Source organism: Miscanthus floridulus, chromosome 4 (genome assembly GCF_019320115.1).
Source record: "Miscanthus floridulus cultivar M001 chromosome 4, ASM1932011v1, whole genome shotgun sequence".
NCBI classification, from domain to species: Eukaryota; Viridiplantae; Streptophyta; class Magnoliopsida; order Poales; family Poaceae; genus Miscanthus; species Miscanthus floridulus.
Window position 1 is genome coordinate 21,054,630 of NC_089583.1, and position 20,614 is coordinate 21,075,243.

Below are 20,614 nucleotides of genomic sequence, written 5' to 3' on the forward strand. Positions count from 1 at the left end.
GGCAATCTAACACTCTTCTCCATTTGATCCATCGTCATTTTCCCTTGTATTTGTATTTTGAAAGAAGTGTAGTTAAAGCGTGGTCCGAATAAATGATTTTTATCTTTCTTGTATATTTGAACATATAGGGGTTTACTAATTACACACACCTTATGTCCCCTATGTCTTTTAAATCCATATTTTAAGCATGCGTGTTTGATATAGGTATCTTTTGATGGTTCGACGTAAAACATGGTAGTGGAAACTTGACAAGAAACCCAAATTTATCATAATTTTTGTATTCACAGATGTTGATGGACTTTGGCATTCCATTTTGGAATGCCGTCACACTTATCTCCGAGAGTTTCCCAAACCCACTCTCAATTTTCATTTTTGTTTGCAGTATTGAAAAAACCGCTCTCCAACAACTCCTTATCTCAACTCCAATCCTTCTGCAGTTGATTAACTCTATCGAATGGCGTGGAAATATAAACGCCTATCTAGAGGTGGAAGGACGTGAGGAAAAATAAGAGTAAGAACGGGGTTCCCAATGCAAATATATAGAGGGAAAGAAATTATAAAAAATGGTTGGGATGATTTGGAAATAGTTTGGAATTTCTGATGTAAAATTATCTCCTATATATTTAGGAGTAAGATTTTGAAAGTGGTTGGAGGACCCAACAAATATGCTCCTAACTTTTTTGGCCACTTGGAAAACTCATTGGTTTACCAATTGTTTTTTTGAACTATTGGAGATGATAAGGCCCATAACGACATTTAACATGCTTGTAGAAGTATTTGAAATGACTAATATTTCATTGATGCCTCTCACAGTTATGTTCTTGTTGTGTGCGTCAAACCTATACGATATAAAATCTAACTCTGTTTAATGTTTAATTTAAACCAACAATAACTCATACATCCCAACATGTTGGAGCTATGTTCCTAAGACCAGTCTCAATAAAAAATCATGAGAGTTTAATGAACATTAAATAAGCTGACATGACATAATATAAATGAAGAGAGAGGTGACAAAGGTTTTACGAGGATGAAACTCGCTCATTTGAACACCCGGGAGTCTGGGAAACAGAACCATATAAAACTCTGTATAATAAAAAACCTAAGCGTCCGAATTCATTTTGAGTAACAAAGAAAGAAAGAAAAAAAAATAGAGCTTCGGCTATTTGGACCAACGCAACTTGGGCCGGCCTTACGAGAGGCAACAAATGGCCTAAACACCGAGCCCACAGCTTTTCAAAACCCTAGCCCAGCCCATGACTAAAACCCTAACTCCCAAGAACAACAAGCGGCCTCATTCATAGCGGCCTCATTCATTACCTGCACGGCGGCGACTCTGCTCTGAGTTGCTGACGGCGAGCGGCGCGGACGACGAGCAGGCAGCCCGCGGCGTGCCACGGGAGTGCTAGGCGAGGCTGTTAGGGCCATATAGCCGCATCGGACCAGCGTGGCAGCGAAACACGACCGAGGAGGTTAGAGCGCTCGCCGTTATGGCGCCGCCGCGCGGCGACAGGAAGATGGGAAAGGGCGCCGGTGGCAAGACCGACCTGCGCCCCGACCGGAAGCAGTTCAAAAGGCACAGCAAGGAGGATGCAGCTGCTGAGCAGGGGGATGGCGAAGGAGAGCAGCAGCAGTCGGCAGCGCCGGGTTCTGCTGCGCTCCTCGCCGCAGCTTCTGACGAAGCTGACTTCCCGAGAGGTAAGCGTCGAGCTGCGCAGTCCCGCAACACACTCCTCCCTCGTCCCTGTCAATTTTGCTTTGCACTGATGTGTTGTTCTGCGTTTGGGGTGGTGCGCAGGGGGACGCAGCCTCCTGAGCAAGGATGAGATGGCGGAGGCTCGTGCGGAGGCGGAGCAGGATTTCGAGAGGGAGGGGAAGAAGGGGAAGGGGAAAAGGAAGAGGAGGGGCGGCGACTCGTCTGGTTTTGGCGCGGATGACGACTTGGGGACACTCTTCGGCGGGGCCACCACTGGGAAGCTCCCACGCTTTGCTAATCGCATCACAGTAAAGGTTACCCTCTTAAATTCAGTTAGTATGTAGCAATGGGCAGACCTTCCAATTGAATTGCATCATAGGCCCTTAACCTTGAAATCCGCACATTTAGGGTCTCTTAACTGCTCAGCATAAGTCAAGAGTATTGTTTATCTAGCGATTAGAAATGAGAAATTGCTAGAGACCCTAAATGTGATCCCCTGTTGTGCACTTCTCTCTAAATAGTCAGCCTGTTAAAGAGAGTGGTTGTCAGGTTGTATAACCTTACATGATAGAATTAAACCTTGTCCATTATAATGCTATGATGTTTGATTCATACTGGTCGCTCTAAGCTCCAACCATCCTCATATGCCTTGAGCCCTTCAACAAGTGCTGGAGTGTGATTTCATGCACCATGTAAACAGTAGATTAGTTTTTATGAAGTTTTAAAATCTCGGAAGGACCATTGAGTTGTGATATGCATTCATATTTATCTGGTAGCATGAAATGGGTTCATTAGAGTCAGAGGCAAGCCTTGACTGAAAAAAAAAATAACAAGAATCTGGATAACATATTCTTAAGATCATTTACATGCTGTCCCACTTGGCACACTTGTCCGCATTATATGATTTGCAAAATTCATATGTTTTTGTCTTAGCTACTATCCAAATTATTCAAGCATTTTAAATTTGGAGAGTAACTTGACTAAGGTGCACACACCATTTTGTTAGAAGTTAGAACCATGGTTATCGAGGTGGTAAGACAAGGCATGGCGACTGACTACTGCCTTACGCGTAAGCAGCTAAGGTGTGAGGTGAGCCGAGGCGACGCCTTACCACTCGAAGGAAAATGCAAAATAGCAGGGTAGAGCCTCGGAGGATGGAGAAAAAGGAAAATAGGGAAAAAAGTAAGGAGGAGGAGTAAAAAGTGGGCTAGACCAGCCCATGTGCCCCTCCCCTCCTGGTGTGAACCTGTACATGAAGTCCCCATTCCCCTCTCTCCCGATCTCCAGCGCCACAGTTGCACCTCTGCCCCTCTCGCTCACTTTCCTCTCTCCAACTCTCTGCTGCTTCCCCTCCTTTCCCAAACCACTCTGCGCCCCTCAATCGAGTGCTGCTGACATCGACAGGTGTGAGACAGTGAATTCAAGATAGCAGCAGCAGAGCCAAGCAGGGCTAGAAGCAAAATTGAACGGGCCAGCAGCAGAATCGAGGGGGATACGGTGGAATCGATGGGGTGACCGCATACGCAGGCGAAGGGCCTCTGTGGCGATCCTAGACCGATCTGACGCTTAAGCAACACTTGAACAATTTCTTAATAACCATGGTTATGACTAATTGTCTATTTCTGTCCTCTTCCGAATAAACACAGAATTATTGGTTCGTGGGGCTCTACCTCTCTTCTCCACCAAGCGCAGAGCAACTGGGGCTTGACCCTGGCGCTCTGTCATCCTCGTTACAGGCTATACTCCCTGCCCATTCCAATTATTCAATGGCTTAAGAAGCTAGTCTTTTATTCTTATGTTGTCAATTTGCACTGAACTTCTCTGGCATGTTTGGTCTAACGAATAGCTGGTGAGAGCAAATATATTTGCCATTGTTATTCCTGGAAGCGTTTCAGATGGTTCAGATGGCCATTCAAACCCTGCAGCACATATACTGATGCACTTCCCATCCAACCTTTGTCATATTTTTGAACTAAACACTCTCCATAAAAGGCTAATGGATTAGCCTGTTTTAGACAGTTTCAGTTGCAGTTGCTGGAATATTGTACAAGTTATGCACCTCGATGCGCATTAAGATTAAGGTGATGTAGTGCTACATACGGATCACTCATTGGTCATTGCATTAGTTGAGGCTGACAGGGTTGCCATTTGGTCCTTTGAACGAGATGTCTAGGTTATATATCGCTAGCTTTGTATTGGGTGGTGTTAGTGTGATTATTCTTATTTGTTACCTTGAAATGTTTGGATTTTGGAACATGTGATGACTGGCCTCAGGTTGGTAGCAAATGTCCTTATTTTAAGTCAGCTATGTGTACTATCTGTATCTATTTATTGAGAGCATGTTAACATGGACATGTAGTGGTCAGTTCTGGGATCTCCTATTGTTGTTGTCTTTAAATTCTTCACAAAATGCTGCTATATTGCTGAACTGGTCATGACATTTCCCTCCCTTTGTCAGAATATTTCACCAAATATGAAGCTCTGGGGTGTTGTAATTGAGGTTAACCAGAAAGATATCGTGTTAAGTCTACCTGGTGGAATTAGAGGGTTTGTTCGCTCAGAGGATGTGTGCGACATTGCTTTGCAGGAAAATCGTAAGGTAGATATTTTCTTTTTAAGTAATCCATAATTGATATTTCTTTGTCAGTGATTTGCCATCTGGTGAACCAACTGATACTGTTCTTTTGCAGGATAGTGAGAACAGTTTATGTGCAGAAGTTGTTCATGTTGGTCAGCTTGTTCCTTGTATAGTCCTACGAGTTGACGATGATAAGAAAGAAGGAAAAGTAAACAGACGGGTTTGGCTATCATTGCGATTAAGCCTACTGTACAGGGGACTTTCCCTGGATGGCTTGCAGGAAGGAATGGTAATTTTTAATCACCCTAATTTGGATGTGCTTCATAAGCTGAGCTTTTGGGGCAGAAAAATATCAACTATGTATGGTTGTTTCATTGTGCACCTCTGTCCTTAATATTTTTATATTATAATTCACAACCATTCGAGTGTTTGGTTCTTGATTAAATGATTTGATTATTCTACTGAAATTGTAAATGGAGCATGTTTTCTGAAGAAAAGTTGGGGCAAAAATTTACATGCAAAATCAGAATAACTGGTTAGAGCATGCACACACAAGCTTGCTAATATCTGTAGGAGCATATACACCCAGAAAAGATCAGATCCAGTTTTATAGTGAAAAAAAATCCTAACAGGCTATTGGGAACATTCACCATTTTTAAATAAATCTCATTTCCTCCTCACCCCGTCCCATGAGACATGGTCACATGCACCTCCCTTCCCTCCCTCCCCACTCCTGCCCTATTTGTGGAGTTTACCAGATTTTTCAATAAATTATTGAGCTTATCTAACTAAATGTTTGTTTATAATAAATCGGTTGTTCCTTTGATAGCTATACTGACTACTGAGTCTACATATGTGGAGGTGTTAACAGTCTTGCAACTGTATCGAAAACAAGGAGCTTGACAGGGCATGCTTGACTATATTGATTTTTTTGCTACATGATTACTACTACTTGATCTGCAGTATGCTAGATTTACTTAACCTTTTCTTTGTAGGCCTGTTTTATGCTCCCTGCTATTTTTTTGACTTCCTAAAATCCTGGCTGTCGAACTTCCTAAAATTTGACAATTGATGCATTTAAAGCTATCGGGATTTGCTGTGTGAAAATTATATTACTAGAAATGCATCCACAAAAGTGTTATTTTATTATTATATATTGATGTAAATTTATAGAAGGTAGAGGCCAAAGTCACATCATAGGGACCATGAAATGTCAAAAGCATTCAAACAAAAAGAATGGAGGGAGTAGTTCCCATTGGAAACAGTTAGATTCTGAGTCAAATTTTTTATGTAATGGATGCACATGTATGCGTTTCATTAGGTACTTACTGCCCAAGTCAAAAGCACTGAGGACCATGGTTACATTCTTCATTTTGGAGTATCCTCCTTTAGCGGATTTATGCAAAAGGATGACAAAGGTACACTAAGCAATAAATTCATCAGATCATGAAATACTGGTGTTTCTTCATGACATATTTATATAACTGATTTCACTAGCTGATGTTCTAATAGCACATGCTCATATTAGACTGCGCTTCCTGATAACATATAAGTTTTGCCTAGCAATCTTGAAGTTCTTTCTATCTGTTTTAGTTTGGACTGGACTTCCTGTTCTAGCAGGCTTGGTAGCTTATGAGCTTGTGGTTATATTGTTTCGTACAGTTTCAATATTCTAAACATACATTTTGTGCGAAAATACAAATGATCTCACCCTTCTCTTATATGCTTTCTTTTTGGTGTATTTATGCATAAATTCTTAGAGTTTCTTTTGTTGTCTTCATGTTTGTAGTTCATGCACTTTTATAAGGCATAGTGTGGAGTATATAAAACGTTGTGGTGTTTCTTATGTAAACTTTAAGCTGCTCTCTATAGATTTATATGCTTGCTAGAAGGATAAACATTAGTGTTATTTGTCTTACTTAATATGGGCCATATACTTGAAATCTGTTTGATCTCTCCCATTGCCAATGCTGATCGTGATATTCTTTCTAGGGAGGTGCTCAGGGAGTTGTTTAACTGTTGTTCTCTTGTACAGAAAATGTGAAGATTGAGCGCCGACAACTGATGCAATGTGTTGTGAAGGCGATTGACAAAACTCGGGCTATTGTTCACTTGAGTTCTGATAAAGACTTGCTTTCTAAATCTATTGTATGGCAAATCACTATAAATGCTATTTAATATCTTCTTTATTCTGATTGGGACCTGACACCTCTAATTTGTGGTTTATTGTTGTTTTTGTATAGATTAAGGATCTGAAAGGCCTTTCTATTGATCATTTGATTCCTGGGATGATGGTTAATGCACGCGTCCATTCAGTTCTTGAAAATGGAGTCATGTTATCATTTCTTACTTATTTCAGTGGAACAGTAAGCTATTTTTTCACAGACTAGACTCATTTTTGGCTTTACAGGAGTGTTTGTATTTCATTTCACAGTGTGTTCCTTCTATGTTCAGGTTGATATTTTTAATTTGTTGAATTCCTTTCCCTCTGGTAATTGGAAAGATGATTACAGTAAGAATAAGAAGGTATTCACTATTTCTTATTTTTTGTTGATATAATTGTTGCGTCTGTGGCGCCTACATTTTTGCAACATCTCTGATAGTCTGATGTTTTTTTTTACGATATTGGATATCTGGAGTGATTTTCTGAGTACTTCCACTATAATTTACAGGTAAATGCTCGCATCCTGTTCGTTGATCCATCAACAAGAGCAGTTGGGCTTACATTGAACAAACATTTACTTCATCTTGAAGTACCCCCTATTGTAAGTTGTCTGTTTTGGCATGATAATCAGTTTGATGTATTCTTATATGTTCCCCTTTATGCCTGTAAAGTTGGCCTCTGTAGAAAATAGAAGTGCTGTTATTTTATTCAGTTTTCTTTTTTGATGGGTAATTCTTCCTCATGCAGAATCTAAAAGCTGGAGATATCTACGATAAATCAAAGGTGCTGAGGGTAGATAAAAAGGCTGGCCTTTTTCTTGAAATACCTTCTCCAACTCCATCACCTGGATTTATTAGTGTATGTGAAACTGTAGTGAATATTTTATTATACTTCATTGTTGAATGATGTGAAAGCTCTCACAAAGATGCTTCTTAATATGCTGATATTGTAACCTGATCCTCAGATACATGATGTGTCAGACAAGGATGCAAAAAACTTGGAGAAGTTTAAGGAAGGCAGTAGCTTACGTGTCCGTATACTTGGAGTGCGGAATCTTGAAGGAGTTGCAATAGGCACCGTAAAAGTAATTACACCATGTCACCTATTTTTTTAAGCAATGGTATTCGTCAAAAGGAATGCTAGTGGCACACTTTACTATTGTGTCCTGATTTATTTCATTTGAATTTTTAATTTTCAACAAAGATACTGAGCAACTTTCTTTTATTTTATCTTTCATAGCTCATGTCACCTCATTTAACTTTTGGCATCGGTTTGGTGACTCATGCCTTTTGAATTTGTTGTGAACATGCATGTATATTATATCCATGTTTACATGGTAATATAAGAGTTGCAATAGTGCAAGCTGTTAATTGGTTTTCATATGGTTTAGAAGACTTGCACTGTTGTGAACATGCATATTTAGTATATGTCCATGTTTACATGATAATATAGGTTATTGATATTTGTTGAGTCAATTTTATTGCCTTAGGATCTCTATGCTTCTCTGTGTTTGCAGGACAGTGCTTTTGAAGGGTCTGTTTTCACTCATGATGATGTTAAACCTGGAATGTTAGTGAGAGCTAAGGTTGCTACTGTTGAGCCATTCGGTGCTATTGTACAGTTTTCAAGTGGTGTGAAAGCACTTTGCCCGCTTCCTCACATGTCAGAGTTGGAACATATTGTGAAACCATCAAAGAAATTTAAGGTTGCTCATTTCCACTTCCAATTGTTTGATGTTTTTTTGGGAAACTATGTTAAGAGATGTTGAATATGATGATGAATGAACTTTAACTTTGTTCTTTGTGTAGGTTGGAGCTGAGCTTCTTTTCCGTGTATTGGGCTGCAAATCCAAGAGAGTTACAGTGACATACAAGAAGTCTCTGGTACTTTGCTCTTACCTTAAGAATTTCTATGAATTCTAGTATATTATATACAACAGTACATGATATTGTTTAAATCCTTCCTAATTTTTCTCTAGCTTAGAATAATGAAGATAGAGCTCATATCCCTATTTATATGCATTCTTTGTTTTCTCTGAGATTGTCCAGTAGTATAACTATGGATCTATTTCAGGTGAAATCAAAACTTGATGTGCTGGCATCATATGCTGATGCAAAAATTGGTTTAGTGACTCATGGATGGATTACTAAAATTGAAAAGCACGGTTGCTTTGTAAAATTCTACAATGGAGTTCAGGGTTTTGTTAGCAGGTTGGTATCACCATTTCCTATTTCTGAAGCAGATCAGCTTGGTGTTGTAAATCAAATTAGATTTCTCTACAAACTTGTAGATAATCAATAGTGAAAGATGCACTTATTTACTTTTGAATTGTGTATCTGTCTGTGAGGGTTGCTGGTCTTGTGCTGTTCTTGGCACCATTATTTTAGTAAATAGATATTTCATCACAGTTTTATTTGTATGATATGATTCTGAATCATCTGCTTTCTTGATTCCTGGTAAATTGATACTAGATCTGACCTTGGATTAGAGGCTGGAACTGAAGCAGAAAATGTTTATCATGTTGGTCAAGTGGTCAAATGTAGAATTATCAATGTGATCCCTGCTTCAAGAAAACTAAATGTTAGTTTTGTCATATCCCATAATAGGTGAGTTCTCTACATGCTCTTTTGTTCTACTATTTTTATGTTCTATTAATAAACTGCCCTTATTTGACATGACGAGTTGTTGCCTTAATTTTTACATGTATTTTTTAGAATTTCTTTGAAGTTTATTGTTTCATAGAGCATTTTCTGTCATTTTACTTGTCATATTTTAACAAGAAAAAACAAGGATGGTGCTAGTTCTCTGCTATGTTTTTGAACTTGTACTGAATATCCAGAATTGTCATTTTCCTGATGTGTAGATTTATAATTTAACTTTGATCCTCTTTGCATTTGTTTTTGCCCCATGTAGGGTTATTCCAATAGACACTCCAAAGTTGGGTAGTATTGTCTCTGGTGTTGTGGAACGGCTTACTCCTGCAGCTATTGTTGTCAGTGTAAATGGCATCTCCAAGGGGACAATACTAAATGAACATTTGGCAGACCATCATGGTATATCCTCGTCTGCTATATGATTGGCATGTAACCTATTGCATTAATAGTTCCCTTGTGGGTTCATACTCATATTCTTTGTTGCTGTTTATATTTCATATAACATTACTGCTCTACTGACCATGGTCTGTTTTTTCCCATTAGGTCAAGCTTCTCAGTTGAAGAATTTGCTGAAGCCTGGGCACGAGTTCAACCAACTTCTAGTTCTCGGTGAAGTCAACATCCCTTTTTTCTGTTAATAAACATTTGACGCTTTGGACATTCATTACACAGTTATGTTATAAAAATGATAGCAAAAAAAGAATCTAAAGTCATTATGTCATGGCCAGTACAATTTTTTTTTTAACCGATGGAGGATTGAGAATACACTTTCTAAACTGTTGTAAATCTAGAGGGAGTACCATACTACCATGTATAGTTTATGAAACAATGTGCAGAATTTCACAATGGCAAGTAGGAAGTTCACTGTTTTGCATGCACACTTGTAGCTTATCATGGTCTGTACATGACCTCACGATACAATCAGTTGTTTGCACTGCTAATGATGATGCACCTTTTGTTGTCAGATGGATATTTGACCACATTGCTAACTTTTCCATCTGATTTTCTAATACCTGTCTGCAGATATTGAAGGTCAAAATTTAGTTCTTTCGGCAAAGCACTCACTTATCAATTGCGCAAATGACATTCCTTCAGAGATATCGCAGATGCATCCTGGAGTTGTAGTTCATGTAATCTTTCTCTAGTTTTTTTTTTGCATAGCCTAAGATGAGCAACTCAGCTGACATTTATTTTATCTTAGGGTTACATCTGCAACATTATCGAAGCTGGTTGTTTTGTCCGTTTTCTCGGACATTTGACTGGTTTCTCTCCCAAGGACAAAGTAAGAATTTTTCAGCTCTGTCATTCTTTTTGTTGATTTGATTTGAAAAGAATGTCTATTTTTTCTTGTTTCACAAAGGCAGTTGATAGGCGGATAGAAAGGCTTTCTGATGCATTCTATGTTGGCCAGTCAGTTCGGAGTCATATACTCAGCGTATGCCATAATTGTTGGTATATATTTGTTGTCATCCTCTATTACTTGTGTTCTTCTAATTTTTTTTGTTCCTCCCCTTACAGATAAATGCAGAAACTGCTAGAGTAAAACTCGCACTTCAACAGTCAATGTGCTCCTCAACAGATTCTTCATTTATTCAAGGATACTTTCTTCTGGATCAGAAGGTTGTAATAAAACAATTACCTCTTACTCTATGTTGAATAGAAGTTTCCAAAACTTTATGGTACTCCATTCCAAATTAAGATGTTTTGGCTTCTCTAGATTCATAGCTTTTGCTATACACTTAGATATAGTGTAAGTCTAAATACATAGCAAAAGCAATGCATCTAGAAAAAACAAAACGTCTTATAATTTGGAGTGGAGGGAGTAGCTTGTAATAATAGTGCTTCGATGTGTGGGCATGTGAGATTTTGTGGAACCTGCTAAGTAGTTACAGTTTTCTGGTGGGAATGTGGGGACATGTGTAACTCATGGCTATTTTCTTGTATTATGTTACTATATTTAGTTGTCCGGATGCTACCTCCTTTTTTTATGTGTACTCTCAGGGCATCTCGCTCATTTGCTGGCATATGTGATAGATGTGGCCTATTGGTCTCCTACAAGATAATCTAGGACGTGTGAGTTTGCTGTGGGTCTTCATGTAGGGTATTTTATTCAATAACTTTTAGCTTAGATCAAAATACCACTGCCAGTAACTCTGAAGATAAATTTTCATATGTTGATATGTTAAGCTTATTGATAATGATGTTTTTGCATGCACTTATCATTTGTGGCTACCTCTGATATAGATTGCAGCATTGAAGTACTCAAGCAATGATTGGGCTCACACTTTTGGCATTGGTAGCTTAGTTGAGGGGGAGGTGGGAGCAATAGAAGAATATGGCATTATCCTTAACTTCAAAGACCATCCGGATGTTGTTGGCTTAATCGAGCACCATCAACGTAAGTAATTTTGTCCTTTCATGATATTAACTATCCAACCCACAATCCTGCCAATTTTTATCTTTTTCTATTTTTGCAGTTGGTGGCAGTAGTGTGGAAGTGGGATCTTCTGTGAAGGGTCTTGTTTTCGATTTATCTGATGGAGTTGTTAACTTGTCCCTTAAACCAGAGCTAATTGGCAGTGTTAGAAATGTTGGAAAAAAGAAGGTAATGTTTGTACCCTTGGTGTGAAGTTGTTAGTATACCTGGTCAGGCATGCCCTTGGTATAGGTATAACATTGTTTCATATCGTAACAACTTTATCCGGATCTCAATCCCCATTTTTTTATTGTCACCTTTAGTAAGCACGATATGCAGTTTTTGAAACTATATGTTCAATCTCTATTTCATGTATGGGAAAATTGGTTCTATAGCACTAAAAGAACTCTGCTTCTATAAAATACCATTGAAAGATATTCGTCACGTAAAATACCACTGAAAGACATCACTGTTACCTCAATTTGGCATTCCGTCACAGTGGCACACTGACGTCGTGAAATCCACCTCCACAGTCTAGACGCCTGAAAGAAAAAAAAAAATGCTCGGTCCTGCTCCTCCCAGCCTCCCGAGTTCGATGTGGAGTGCCAGCACCTGCTTATGCTCCTCCTCGCTGCCGGCGGCGGAAGCTAGGTGGATTTCCAAAGTTTCGTCGCTAGGTCACGGGAGATGGCCGCGACCACGAGGAGCGTGGCAAGCGACTTGTCTCGTCGTCTGGGTCGGCGTCCTCACGCTCGAAGCAGCCCGCACGGTGGCGTCAGCCTGAGCGGCGAGGCAAGGTGTGCGAAGGGAGGTAGCCTCGCTGCCGTCGGTGGAGGACAAGCTGAAGTCGTCGCCACTTGCCTGGCGCACGTGAGGTGGCCTTGAGGAGCGTGGCGAACGTGGTTGGCCTCGCGTTCGAGGCTGCCCACGCGGTGGCGTTGTCCTAGAGCTCGGAGCGCATGCAGGGAGGAAGAGCTTGCGCCCATGGCGATGAGCACCAGTGCGCTGTTGGCATGGTCCAGGCCCTGACACTCCACCTCCCCGATGCTCTCTTTTGACGCTCTCTTTTGTTCCATGGCAGTTCTCTATAGTCCGTGAGTCCATCTCGGAACTCCGCTGTCCTATCTGCTTCAACTAACTCGAGAACGAACGAGCTCGCAATAACTGAGAAGATCACAGCGTGAACAGTAGAGATTTTTGGTGTTGCTCAAGAAGCGCAATGTTTATGATGCTCTTATTTGTAGCTCGATCCTGTACAAGAGTGAAAGTTCATTATGGCTCCACTAACATGAGCACCTGACTCTAATATCCTGAAGATTTGGACTCGATCACAATACATGATTACACGACGCTTGCTAACATGCTAACTGACTAAACTAAAACACCTGAAACTAAAGACTTGCACTGACCAAACTAACACCACAGCTAGGATTACATCATTTACTGTCCGTTGGCAGACTGGCAGGGCTTTGCGCCCGGTGGCTTCGTTGTGCACTCGTGCGCCCCCACGCAGCCGTGCTGTGGAGCTCGCGCCGGGCGGCTGCATCGCCCGCACATGGCCGGTGCTCGCTCCCAGAAAAGCCTGCGCGCTGCAGACGGCTGGCGCTTACACTCGGCGGAGCACGTGTGCTGCAGAGCTCGTGCCCCGTGGTCTGAGGGCTAAAGGCCCACGCACATAGAAGCTCGTCCATGTCCATGGCCGCGGTAGCAGCAGCCCACAGGCACCTCAAAGCACCACCGCCCCACCCCCGTCCACGATTCACACCTAGCTCTTAGAGCCTCGCGCCGTCGATTTCATCTTAGAGCTTCGCGGCGTCGCCACTCGTGGCAAGCTTCAGGACCCTGACGCTAGCGCCACTTGCAGCAAGAATGAGAGGGAGTTGTATAACAGAGCTCAGTATGGGATGAAAGGAGGATGGAGCAATCACGGTGTGATCTCCAAATGTGACGGAATGCTACATCTAGTTAACGGGATATCTTTTCAGTGGTATTTTAAGTGACGGATATCTTTCGATGGCATTTTATGGAAGCGGAGTTCTTTCGGTGCTATAGAACCAATTTTCCCTTCATGTATTACCATAACTTTACATTATATCTCCTGTTTCACTTTAGAAACGCCAAAGGGCTGCAGTTGCAGACTTGGAGCTTCATGAGGAAGTGAATGCAGTTGTGGAAATAATCAAAGAGAGCTATGTGGTGTGTAAATTACTCTCTTGATTGACCAATTTGTTTGTTGAATTGTAGGCTGATTGCAATTATTTACTTTTTTGTTGTTGTTTTGTTTAATCCAGGTCCTTTCCATCCCTGAGTACAATTACGCAATTGGTTTTGCACCACTGATGGATTACAACTCACAACTGCTTCCCCACCACCACTATGATAATGGACAACGGTAATATTTGGAAGTTTGCCCATTTTGATTCCAATTCTTGCCTTGTTACATACTTCTCCCGATGGGAAATATAAGAACATCAAAGTTTGTCATAGTCATAGGTCAAACTCTTTTAACATTGATCATGAATATGTAAAATTTTATATAGATTGACAAGGGAAGATCAGCAATTCAGCATTACTAGATACATTGTAATCATTGTAATAGTTCTTTCATAATATGCTAATATATAAGCTTTTTCATTAAAGATAATATATTTTGTATAAATATTACTACTCAAAGTTGAAGAAAAGTTTAAACTGTATCGAACCTTTATGGACTTATATTTCCAACTGGACGAAGCATCTGCTACTATTTGAGTACCCCTTACTGGAAGGCTTGACATAAATGCTGAGGAAACTTGAACCTTTCTATTTGTACTAGATAGTGCAGAACAATGTCATAATTAATCTCTTGATATAAATTCATTTAGGGTTACAGGCTTATCACTTTATCAGTCTTGACATAAACTGATTTTGAATTGCAGCTTTATCACTACAGAAGAATGTTGTAATTAGTCTATTGATATGGGCATCTAATGTATAAATGAGCTTTGCTCATGTGATCCCAGCTAATATTTGCTCGAGCTTGCAACTATCATAGCCTAAGCAGGAACATGTGAGCGAAACAATAAAGAAGAATGATATTTTGTGTTAGAAAAGATTGTACTTTTCTTGGGTGCAGAACAATAAAGAAAAGTGATTTCTTATCTGGACTACGTTACCCACTTGTTTTCTTATTTTTCTTTGTGTTTTTTCTTTTTTCTTTTTGAAGCATTACTGTGGTTGTTGGAAATATCCCAAGTTCTGATTCTTCTGGAAGACTTATCCTACTACCAAAAGCTTCGGCTCAGTATTCTGCCCTCTCTGAATCTAAAAGGGCTAAGAAGAAATCTGGCTACAAAATTGGGTCACTTGTTGAAGCAGAGGTGCAATTATTTTCAATTATGATCCTAAAATTGGTAACTGTTATCATCTTCAATGTCTGCAAACTTTGCTTACACAAATCCTTTCTGGACATCAGATTATTGATATCAAGCCGCTTGAACTTCTACTGCAATTTGGTGGCAATCTTCATGGAAGAATCCATATTACTGAGGTGAACACCAGACATTGCTTGAGATGCCTTTCTTATAACAATATGTATTGGCTAATTACTAATTAGTGATACATTTCTTATAGGTTCTTGAAGAGGATTCTGATGAGCATCCCTTTAGTAAACTCAGAATAGGGCAAAAGCTTAATGCCAGAATTGTTGCAGAGGCTGAACCTTCTGGAAAGAGTGGCAAAAACTTCAAATGGGAATTGTCTATTAGGCCATGTATAGTCAAGGGTATGCTTTAATGTCTATTTTTAATTTGTCTATTCCATGATAAACAATCATCTCATATAGATCTTACAGCTTTGATTCAGTTCATCCATAGCTAAAATCCTATATGCCGACTGCTTTGCATTTTGTATACCTTTTTGTGTTTCTTAATCTTTGAGATGGCTAACTTTGCTTATTGTTGGATTTTTTTTACTTGAAATTAAGCAGGAGAGTTTGAAGAATTAACTGCTCAAAAAGAACAAAAGCACACCACAAATGAGATTGTACGTGCTTATGTCGTCAAGGTGGATAAGGAATGGGTCTGGTTAACTGTATCAAGAAATGTTATGGCTCATTTATTTGTACTTGATAGTTCTTCTGAGCCCAGCGAACTGAAAGAATTCCAGCAGCGCTTTAGTGTAGGCCAAGCAGTGAAGGGCCGTGTTATCAATGTGAACCGGGAGAAAAGGTTACTTCGGTTGAAGGCACTTGATAACCAATGCACACAGCCGAATATAGATGAAATACAACAATCAAAGTTCTCTGTGTTTGAACAAACAAAACAAGGAGATATCATCGGTGGACGTGTTCAAAAAATTCTACCTGGTGTTGGTGGGCTTGTCGTTCAGATTGGACCTCATCTCCATGGGAGGGTTCATTATACTGAAATTGTTGACTCATGGGTGGCCGAACCCTTGTCTGGATTCCATGAGGGCCAGTTTGTGAAGTGCAAGGTCCTGTCTGTGAGCCGCTCATCAGAAGGATCACTTCGAGTTGATCTTTCACTCCGTTCATCAAATCTGATCAGAGACTCTAACAACTCAGGACTAGTTGATGATCTGTAAGTGCTAGAGCTCATGTTTTTTTTTTCATCAATTAAGGAACAATGCTCTTTTATGGTGTTCTCTTCCATTAAAAAACATAAATGGTACTCCAAACTGGCTTTGTGTATGAAGCATTAGCTCCAGATCTCTCCCTTTTGGGGGTAAAATCCTGAGCCACTACCACACAGCCAAGCAGGCCCTATGATTGTTGTTACATTGTCCAGAAAGTATATGTAGCATTCCCATTGTTATTTACATCATGTACCATTGTTGTTTCTTAGGGCAACCTGTACCTCCCGGATCGAAAAGATCAAGGATCTGCTTCCCGGAACTGAGATTAAGGTATTTTTCACAATTTTTTTTACTATTTTACTTTTATCTGAAGTTCTGTGCAATAAACATAATTTAACATGTGAATAAGACAAGTCTATGATTCAGGCATTATCTAAACATATATTGGATTTATCATTCATGAAAGACAATCTGCTACTTGCCAACAAAAAAAAAAGCTGTAAATAGTGTTGGTGTCAACTCGCATAGTATAATTCTGGGTGGATTCCCTATATGCTGTACCAGAACATCTGTGTTTTTTTCCTCTTGTCCAAAGGTTGCCTGCAACTGATATTAAACTTTTTGTTTATACCTGTCAATTGTCATTGCTGAAGTTGTAGTATGCCATGAATTGAAGTTAGTTTTTTTTAGGGGAAATACAGTAGGGGAGTCCCCTACTGTGCATTTTATTAAAAAAAGAATGAAGAGAAAAGGAGTTACAGAAAAGGAAAACAAAACCTGTATATGTTTTTTTCTCGAACTAAAACCTGTATATATAGGTGAAAGGTGGAAAATAGCGGCATGTAACAGACAGCCAAGACAGAAAAAGAGCGCACAAGCTAGTGAATCGAGTTTAGCCGTAAATATATTGAATTTAGTTTTTCGGTGAATATATTTGATAAATAAAGGCGTGTATTTTTTACCATTTACTACTGTGTATCTTCTGTAATGTGAAGTGACATGATTTGTTCTGCTAAAATTCTAGGGCTATGTGAAGAATGTTAATTCCAAAGGATGTTTTATTATGCTTTCTCGAATGGTTGAGGCTAGGATTACTCTATCAAATTTGTCAGATGAGTATGTTGAAAATCCGCAGAAGGATTTCCCTGTTGGAATGCTTGTACATGGAAGGTGAGATCTTACCATTTTCAAATGCTCATATAAATTACAGATATGTTCTCCTGTGAAACTAACAAAAATCCGCAGGGTCCTGTCTACGGACCCATCATCAGGGAGAGTTGAGGCATCACTTAGGAAGACCACTGGTTCCAAATTGGAAAAGCTGGATGATATTAGTTATAGTGATTTGCATGTTGGGGATATCATTGATGGCCAAGTTAAGCGGGTTGAATCCTTTGGATTATTCGTTACAATTCGGAGAAGTGAACTGGTACATTGTTATCACTAGACTCAGCCTTTTGAAATCATTGTGTATTCTGTTTTGTAAACACTCTTTTGCAGGTTGGTCTGTGCCATGTATCAGAACTTTCTGATGAACCTGTCGTTGATATTAACTCTTGCTATAAAGCTGGTGATATGGTTAAAGCCAAAATTCTGAAGGTAAGGTTTATCTTTTTCAGGATTTTCATTTTGCCATTGCACGTTTTAAAATTCGTTATTTTGTTTTAAAAATAAAGATCGATGAGAAGCGGCATCGAGTATCACTTGGAACGAAGAAGTCGTACTTTGATTCTGGTCTGACTGCTGACACAAATGATGATGAAGATGATGAAAGTGCTCTTATGGACATCAGTGTTGCCCCTCAGATGGTTGAATATCATAACAGAAGTTTAGTTCATCGCAAAGCAGAACCAATGGCTTCTGTGCTGCCTCTTCAGGTTTGCTTGGATGAATCTGAAGGTTCTGACCTAGAGGATAATAATAATAATAATAATAAAGGTCTTGAAATTGCAAATGGAACTGAAGCAAATGCTAAAAAGAATGATAAACAATTAAAGAAGGAAGCAAGAAAACAAAGGTATTCAGACATTTGATTGTACTCTGTGACCTTATTTTGTTGACATATGCATCAAACTTTACATCCTTCTATGGTTTTCAACAGGGAACTAGAAATCAGTGCTATGGAGGAAAGGGCTTTGCAGGGAGATGTACCACAAACTCCAGATGATTTTGAGAAGTTGGTCAGGAGCTCCCCAAATAGTAGTTTTGTCTGGATAAAATATATGGCCACTTTGTTAGATCTTGCAGATGTTGAGAAAGCACGTGCAGTAGCTGAGAGGTCTGTCTGCTGCCCAAAACATTTGTTTTTAATATGGAAAAGATCTTTGGTGATAGGAAGTTGCTTTCTATCATCTTAATAGTGTTGATAGATTTGATTTGGTCTTGTGTTGGTTTTGTTTTCGAAGGATGTAGAATTTACTTGTTGAAACATCCTTTCAAAAATTTCCTTTTGTTTCTGTCAATTCAGATATGTGTTTGTCCGTTTTCTGTTAGTTTATTTAAACTTTTTGAATGCATCACTTGTCATCATCTTTTACAACTCTCATGTTTTTAGGGCTTTAAAAACAATAATCCCCAGAGAAGAAGAGGAGAAACTTAATGTTTGGGTAGCATATTTCAATCTGGAAAATGAATACGGTAGTCCACGGGAGGTAAAGCTGAATAATGATGTATTTTGGGTTGCTGTGCTGTACTTGGATATACTGAGACACTTGATTGTGTACACCACAGGATGCTGTGAAAAAGGTATTCCAAAGAGCCTTGCAATATTGTGATCCCAAAAAGTTGCACTTGGCTCTTCTTGCGATGTACGAGAGGACCGAACAGTATGAACTTGCAGATGAACTTCTAGACAGAATGACCAAAAGGTTCAAAACTTCCTGCAAGGTTAGTACATATAAGGTTATGCCACATTCAGTATGCCCTATTCGTATCTAAAGGGATCCTATTTGTGACCTGTATAATGTAACTGCAGATATGGTTATGCCGCATTCAGTTCGCCCTCAAGCAAGGCAAGGATGTTGAGTACATCAAATCCATTGTAAACCGTGTGCTTCTAAGTTTGCCACATAGGAAGCGCATAAAGTTCCTCTCGCAGACAGCTATTCTAGAATTCAAATGTGGGGTGCCTGAAGAAGGAAGATCCAGATTTGAACTAATATTGCGGGAGTACCCAAAAAGAACAGACCTTTGGAGTGTTTATCTTGACCAAGTAAGGAGCATTAAATTCATCAAAATGGCATCTGTACTTTTTATTCTTTCAAATTATGCAAGTTTGTTGACATACATTGACCTTTTGTAGGAAATCCGCCTTGGTGACAGAGAAGTTATACGGGCATTGTTTGAGAGGGTGACTTGTCTTACCCTACCTCCAAAAAAGATGCAGGTATTGGCTCCTTTCTAATTGTTAGTATTTTGCTGCCTTATATGTATTGTGAAATACATGCATAAACTTCACTCAGTGATTCTGTCATCATGCTGCTTTCACTTCCTGTGTGTACTTGATTTCATATGAGTGAAATATCACCTATTTTGCTTTATGTTACATTTCTTTGTTAAAACTCAACCTTGAAATGGGCGTTGGCTTATTTCTTAGTTGTGTTTCTGTCTTGAAATCTAGCATCTTTGTTCCTTTTACTGTAACACTGACACAGATTGCTTGAATTAGTATTTGATTGATTGTTACTTGTTCCACTATGGTTTTGTGCTTCGCTATGTTTTTCTGGTAAAAAAATATAATAAGATGTCACTTGTTCTTTGGGACTTGATCTTTATGCTAAATGCTGTGTGCTTCACTGTCACAGTTCTTGTTCAAGAAGTACCTTAATTTCGAGAAGTCACTGGGTCAAGACAACGAAAGAATTCAGCTTGTGCAGCAGAAGGCAATTGAATATGTTCAGAGTTCACTGCCGTCACAAGACAACTCTTGAACTTCATGATACTTGATCTTTACCTTTGTGGCACATGGAGACGGAGATTGATAATCCCAAGGACAATCACATTTTTGCTCGTTACAGGAAGACAAGCTTAGGAAATGCCAGTCGTACAGTTGATGTGATCTCTTTCTATTTTTCCAACTCCTTTCTTCTATTTCATTCTTCTATACGCTGAATTAGTCTTGGTTGAGTTTACACAACGTGGTCCATACAGATCTATTTTTTTCTCTATAGATTAGTTTCCTTGTGATAGTTGATAGATAGATGTAACTTCCTATACACTATTTTCTTGCTAAACAAACAGATCGATCTTTTCCCTTGCAGCATGTGAAATTAGGCTTACTTTTAGCATGTGCGTACTGCTATCCTATTAGTGGAAGTAGCTTCCGTTATTATATTTTACATTTTACCCTTTTGGAAGAATTAGTAAGTACACGCTTGCCATCTAATAAATTTATTAAAGTAGTAAGCTATCTAACAGTTCTTGTACAAAATGATAGACATGCAAAAATCACTACATGTGAATTTATTTCTTTCATTTTTTTTTATCACATGATGCTCAGATGGACATAGAACCGATTCCTGATTATGTTATCCAG

The 20,614-nt window shown here is 39.3% G+C and overlaps 1 protein-coding gene across 3 annotated transcripts; it reads left to right on the forward strand.

Annotated features, from left to right (window-relative positions):
* Positions 1 to 1,315: 1,315 nt before the first annotated feature.
* Positions 1,316 to 20,334, forward strand: LOC136549517 (rRNA biogenesis protein RRP5-like). 3 transcript variants are annotated; one of them, XM_066540820.1, is made up of 40 exons: positions 1,316 to 1,695; positions 1,796 to 2,007; positions 4,152 to 4,292; positions 4,384 to 4,560; positions 5,593 to 5,689; positions 6,307 to 6,419; positions 6,515 to 6,637; positions 6,726 to 6,797; positions 6,944 to 7,036; positions 7,183 to 7,293; positions 7,400 to 7,519; positions 7,952 to 8,140; positions 8,244 to 8,318; positions 8,509 to 8,645; positions 8,907 to 9,041; positions 9,349 to 9,488; positions 9,633 to 9,698; positions 10,113 to 10,219; positions 10,291 to 10,371; positions 10,450 to 10,524; positions 10,608 to 10,709; positions 11,334 to 11,487; positions 11,567 to 11,694; positions 13,618 to 13,701; positions 13,797 to 13,897; positions 14,711 to 14,864; positions 14,960 to 15,034; positions 15,118 to 15,268; positions 15,473 to 16,085; positions 16,350 to 16,410; positions 17,105 to 17,250; positions 17,326 to 17,509; positions 17,581 to 17,679; positions 17,757 to 18,097; positions 18,182 to 18,358; positions 18,635 to 18,731; positions 18,811 to 18,966; positions 19,055 to 19,291; positions 19,382 to 19,465; positions 19,884 to 20,334. In XM_066540820.1, exons 1-40 carry the CDS (start codon positions 1,488 to 1,490, stop codon positions 20,007 to 20,009), a joined length of 5,742 nt encoding a protein of 1,913 aa, XP_066396917.1. In that variant the 5' UTR covers positions 1,316 to 1,487; the 3' UTR covers positions 20,010 to 20,334. The 3 variants fall into 3 exon arrangements, with proteins under 3 accessions (XP_066396917.1, XP_066396918.1, XP_066396920.1); XM_066540821.1 differs by lacking the exon at positions 8,907 to 9,041; XM_066540823.1 differs by lacking the exon at positions 1,316 to 1,695 and having other exon boundaries at positions 1,885 to 2,007; positions 4,389 to 4,560.
* Positions 20,335 to 20,614: the final 280 nt, after the last annotated feature.